Source organism: Callionymus lyra, chromosome 16 (assembly GCF_982586985.1).
Source record: "Callionymus lyra chromosome 16, fCalLyr1.hap1.1, whole genome shotgun sequence".
NCBI lineage: Eukaryota > Metazoa > Chordata > Actinopteri > Syngnathiformes > Callionymidae > Callionymus > Callionymus lyra.
In genome coordinates, this window is record NC_141833.1 from 1,750,286 (window position 1) to 1,756,291 (window position 6,006).

At 40.6% G+C, this 6,006-nt stretch overlaps 1 protein-coding gene across 1 annotated transcript in view; it reads left to right on the forward strand.

The window, feature by feature from the left end:
- LOC148063172 (cadherin-6-like) overlaps positions 1-5,207 on the forward strand; it is a 55,087-nt gene extending 49,880 nt beyond the window's left edge. Inside the window, exon 12 of the mRNA XM_087810544.1 lies at positions 3,382-5,207. Within this exon, the coding sequence (XP_087666670.1) occupies positions 3,382-3,926 (545 nt within the window). The 3' untranslated portion in view covers positions 3,927-5,207. The remainder of the gene's footprint in view (positions 1-3,381) is intronic.
- The last annotated feature ends 799 nt before the right edge of the window (positions 5,208-6,006 follow it).

Below are 6,006 nucleotides of genomic sequence, written 5' to 3' on the forward strand. Positions count from 1 at the left end.
GACACTTGATGACTGCGACTCTAATGTCTATCAAACAACTCTTTTCATAAATCCTCAGTATTTTCTTGAAGCACTAACACCTTTACATATAGCAATAGTTTAATATCTGATTTTTTTAAAAGGCTTATGTTTCCACAGACACGTACACTTTTAATCTAGTTAATAAATACAGCCTAATGATGTCACCTTGTGTGCTTGACTTCCATATTTTCACATATTACTCAATAGTAAACTATTAAAGGTCAAGTTCAGGCAATAAAAAAAGAGTGAGATTTGAAAACAGACTCAATTGTCTGGGTAACTAAAAGTGTCCATGTATTAAGCCGAAAGGTGAGCAGGGGAAAGTAGCTGTGTTGTTGAAGGCATTAGAGGAATACTTGGAGATGAATGCAAGTGAGAGCCCCCTAATGAATACAGACAGAGACACCTACGTGCACTCCATTTGTCTATTTAGTCTTTAACTAACCTAAAGGCATTAGTTGGGATTGAAGGAGGAAAACACAATCACTTTGATCTACATTTAGATTGTTCATTAAACCTCAAGAGCGTGAAAACCTCTTGCAAGTCTGCACTTTAACACGTGCGTCCTCGTAAACATGGGCGTCCATCATGGTTTCTCATCATCTTTAATGAAAAACAATGTTGTGTAGAAAGTGCAGACGGCTGCCGCTCCTCACAATCAACCTTCATATGGAAATGAATGCGTCTCTTCAGCTGCCACAATCCCCACTTATCCTCTTATTCATGCAGTGGTTACAGTCCAGTAGGCTTCTGGGAGAATGAATACATATTTATGTCTTCAACACACACACCTACACACACACACACACACACACACACACACACACAAGACTGCAGTCTCGTATGGCTTGTGCTGAAGTGCAGTAATGTAGTGTCAGTGGGTGCAGGGAGACAAGAGCAGCCAGCCATCAACCATAACTTTCATTCAGTAGAATAAATCCTCGTCTGAAATATATGTACAGGCAAGTGTGAGCTTGTGACATTACTTACACTGCTCCTGTACAGTTTGTGTCTTGCCACACTAAATATTTCCTCCTTTTTAAAATTTGAGGTCCTATTCACATCAGATGGAAACAGATCATGAAGAAATATTTCTTTCAACTTCATGTTTCAGTTGATCACCAGATCCTGCTGAGAAGACTAAGGGATGAAGTGGGACTGTCTGGGTCTGTGTTAGAATGGTTCTCATCTTACCTTTCTGGGCGCAGTTTTAGTGTATCTGCCAATCAAATGAGGTCTGAATCGGCAGATCTGTTGTGTGGAGTCCCTCAAGGTTCTGTTCTGGGTCCTTTATTGTTTTTGCTGTACTTGATTCCCCTTGGTAAAATCATTCAGAGATTTCCAGATGTTTCTTATCACATTTTTGCTGATGACATCCAGCTCTACTGCTCTTTTGACCCAACTGAGCCCCAAAGGCTGAACAGCTTAGTCAATTGTTTGCTAGAAATCAAACAATGGCTGAGTGAAAACACTTTACAGCTTAATGTGGACAAAACTGAAACTCTGGTGATTGCTCCTGATGATAAGATTCCAGGGTTGAGTCAGTACTTGGGTGACTTAGGTCAGTCTGTCAAACTGAGCCTGAGAAACCTGGGTGTTGTATTTGATAAAGACATGTCTCTTGTTCAACACTGTAGAAAACTGACCAGAAACTGTTTCCTTCAACTGAGAAAAATCTCTAAACTTAGGAAAATGCTGTCACAACATGATCTGGAGCTTGTAATCCATGCGTTTGTTTCTTCTCGTCTGGACTATTGTAACAGTTTGTTTTCATGTCTTAACAAGAAGGAGCTGTCTCGCCTGCAGTTGATTCAGAACTCTGCAGCGAGAATTCTGACCCGCTCTAGTAGAAGAACTCACATTTCTCCGGTCCTTAAAACTCTTCACTGGCTTCCAGTTTCTTTCAGGATCAACTTTAAAATTCTGGTTCTTACTTTCAGAGCTATTCATGGTCAGGCTCCTCCTTACATCACTGATCTGATCCAGCCTTACACCCCAGCTCGGTCTCTGAGGTCTGTGGATCAGAATCTACTTATGGTTCCACGCACACGGCTCAGGACCAGAGGAGAGAAATCTTTTCAGGCTGTTGCTCCTAAGCTTTGGAACAATCTTCCTCTCTCTTTGCGCTTGATGGAGTCTACTGACTCCTTTAAGAAACATCTTAAGACGTTTCTATTTGTTCAGGCTTTTCCTTGAATTTCTCGAACTCCTGTGTTGTTCTCGGTGTTGTCTTGATCTTTGAAGTATGTACTGTTTTGAGTATTGTTTTTGATTGTTAAAGCGCTTTGTGACCCTGGTCTCGAAAAGCGCTATATAAATATATATTACTTACTTACTTACTTACTTACTTACTTTTATATGAGAGCAAACTGGCTTGGAATAAAAAAATTACATTCTGTAAATATAATGGTATATTGGGCTTGTTTTTTGTTGCAGTTTTTTGTCCTTGCTACTTAACCATAACTTAAATATTCCGTTAACAATCGGGCCAAACAGAATGTATATTTTCCAAACTGTCTTCAACAGGAACTTATGTCCGATTCGCACGGGACAAGTATAACCTGAGGACCTCTGGTAATTTGTAATAATTGCGGAGAATGTCTGAGTTATAATCACGTGCTAATGCGCCATGTCTGTGATTTGTAATGTAATAAATTCGCCGCAAATTACCTACTGGAATTCAACAGACGTCAGGTGATATTAATACTAATTTCGTGTGAATCCGAATGTCTGTGTTAGTAATTCAGAATGCCGCACATCTGTCACTGTAACAGACTTGTAGGCACTCGCCAATGTCTTAATATTAACTTCCACTGTTTTATTTTGAAGGAGTTGAAAAGGAAGAAAATCGAGTTTGTTGTTATCGGGGGGGGGGGGGGGGGGGGTCGACTTTATGTTCTCTAAACGAAGATTGCTTGGTTACACTATCTTCCTCTTTCAGTAATTGCGCTCCTTTTTAGTTCTGTATCTCTAGGTAATGTCAGTAAAAATTAATATTTTACAGACATCGCTCATCCCGTGTGAATGCACTTAAAATAACTCCGAGGAGGGGGGGTGATTTACAAAACACCGAGGGCCCCAGGTAATACTTATCCCGTGCGAATAGGGCTTTAGTCTCATCACACTGAAGACAAAAGTGGCAGTTTAACACAAAAAAAACTTGAACTTAGTTTTGTAGTGGCCATTTTTCCAATGTATAAATAATACATAAATTGTAAATTAATATTTGTAATTGTTACATAGATGATGAGAAGGATTTAGAGATTTCAACTGAAAATTGAAGGAAGAAAGAATATTGATGTTTGAGGGTTGATGTTTTTCTACAACAATGTTTAACGTTTCTGCTTTTGTCTCTTGCAGTGATTGTTGTTCTGTTCACGGCACTGAAGCGCCAAAGAAAGCAGGAGCCGCTGATCATCTCCAAGGAGGACGTGCGAGACAACGTCGTGAGCTACAATGATGAGGGTGGAGGAGAGGAGGACACTCAGGCTTTTGACATTGGAGCGCTGCGTCACCCCGACGCCGCCGCTGCTCTGGAAGAGGTGTCCAATCAGAGGCGTGACATCATTCCCACCGACACCCTGCTGTACCCTGCGCACTGCCGAGCCCCGACTGCTGCCAGCCTCATCATGACTCCAGTGAGCGTGTCGTCCAGGGACAACCAGGATGTCCGAGAGTTTATCAACCAAAGGGTTTTGGATAATGACTGTAACGCAACAGCGCCACCCTATGACTCGCTAGCCACCTATGCCTATGAAGGCTCTGGATCCGTGGCAGAGTCACTGAGCTCGCTGGGTTCTGTATCATCCGAGGCAGAGCAGGACTACCACTACCTGAGTGACTGGGGACCTCGGTTCAGGAAACTGGCGGATTTATACGGAACTGAAGACAGCGACTACTGCTAACAACACACGTGTGCATCGCTCACTCAGCCCAAGGGCATCATAATTACAGCAGCTCTGGACACATGGACAAAAAATATGCCATGAGATGCTCCAAACTTTTGACCTTTACCTACCAGGAACCCACAAGCTCATGGAGCAAACATTCTAAAGAAAACAAAGTCTGGAATGTTGTTGTTGTGGGTTTCCCTGACAGAAACTACTCAGCCTGGCTGAGACTTGAACAACCCCTCAATTGAGCATTTCACTGCTTCAGTGTCCATGAGGCCTCATGTTCCCGCCAATCAATCATCCCCCTTGCTGCTGTGGGGACTTCAATTCTGACCAAGTGCCCTTGAGCTGCCCTTCAAGCTGAACTGTGGACACCTGGAATTTGAGGGAACAGTGACTCTTGATTTTTTTTTTTTATTTGCTGTCTTGTACAAAGTGACCATTCCAGAGGGTTCTTCCTGAGGGTCCTCCACTTGCTATCTTTCTCTGGACAAAGAGTGAAAAGAGCACAAGTTACACACACTAATGATATCATTATTTAAACTCCCAATTTATTGCTCCACTTACATACACTAGGGATTACTTTCATGAGCACTATTTCAGCATCAGAACATTAACACTGGAGACATTAGAATTCTGAAAAGAAAACAAAAAATACCTTCTAATGAATTTATTTAAAGTTATTGGTGAAAATAACTGTGCTCACTACCATGCCTGCTTCTGCCTCATATTTGGCTCACATACTTGCTCAAATTCTGCTTTACTTTATTGTGACAGTCTACCCTGAACGTTGCCTGTTGACATTATTTACATGCTACATTTGTACCATGATTCAAATGTTCAATTTTCTTTTATTTCATAGTTTATTTGTTCCAATTTCAGTGTGACATATTTGAATAAACTCAAAGTGGACTCCAGCGTGTTTAGCGTTCTGCGGCCAATCACAACTCTCCACCTCAGTGCCCTAAACCATCGACATGATTATCCAGGTTAACGACTTGAACTCCACCGACTCTCGCTCCTGGTTCGACGCTCGGACACGTGGAATCTGTGCTCGCCGCTGCAGCAGTGACTTGTTGTTTAGTGACTGTGTCTCTGAAGGCTATTCATGGAACCATTGGTTCTGTTTGGTTCTGTGTTTTTTTTATTTGTACCAAATATTCTGATGTGATGACAATATTTTGCAGCTTCATTTTGTTTTAAATGTCATTTTGAAGGAGTGAAACTGAACGTCTGTAAATGATGTATTATTGAGTTGTCAAATTTTGTCAAAATAAAGTTTTACAGTCAGAAGTGTTCATTTATCCAAAATCTCAATACCAATGCTCGGCTTGTTTAATTCTGTATATACTATTGTTTGACAAGATATCCAAGAATGTTTGCTTTTTCAAACTGAAAACAATAACAAAAGAATGAACAAAGTTTGCATATTGCTGTCATATTTTGCTCTGTGTGTCGGTTTTAACAAGCATGAGGAGTCTGTACTGCACACACATGCTTACCTTTTGCTGCAAAGACGTCATTCTTAAACTTAAATCTGTCCTTATGGTGGCCATTCCATCACATTCATTCACACCCATAGACAACCTAGAGTTGTTGTTCTCTGTCAACCCAAAACCAGGGTTCGAATTGTGAATTACATCATGCAATTGATTGTAAATATAAATATACATTTAGGTTTTCTAAAATTAAAATCTACGATGTGATTTTGTTGAATAACCAACATAAACCAACAAGCTATTCATTTAGATTAAGCATTTCCTTACAAAATTGTTATTTATTTTACTACTTAAAGTACTCTCAAGACTATAAGGGGAATTGGAACTAAATGGTGTACTTCCTAGCTTAGGTAGTATATCAATCCTATTATCTTCATGTGTTCTGATGCGATACTTCCAAACATGTTTATCTTTGAATATTTTAAATATATTAAGCTCTTCCTCAAGTTACCACCTTTCCAGGTTGTATGTATGTGTCTTTCCCAATGATCCCTAAATCTGTTGTCGGGGACTTCATGTCCGCCAGGAGTTTCTGAAGGCCCTGGATGTTGTGAGGCTCTCTTGACTGAACACGCCTCCTCAACATTGCATGG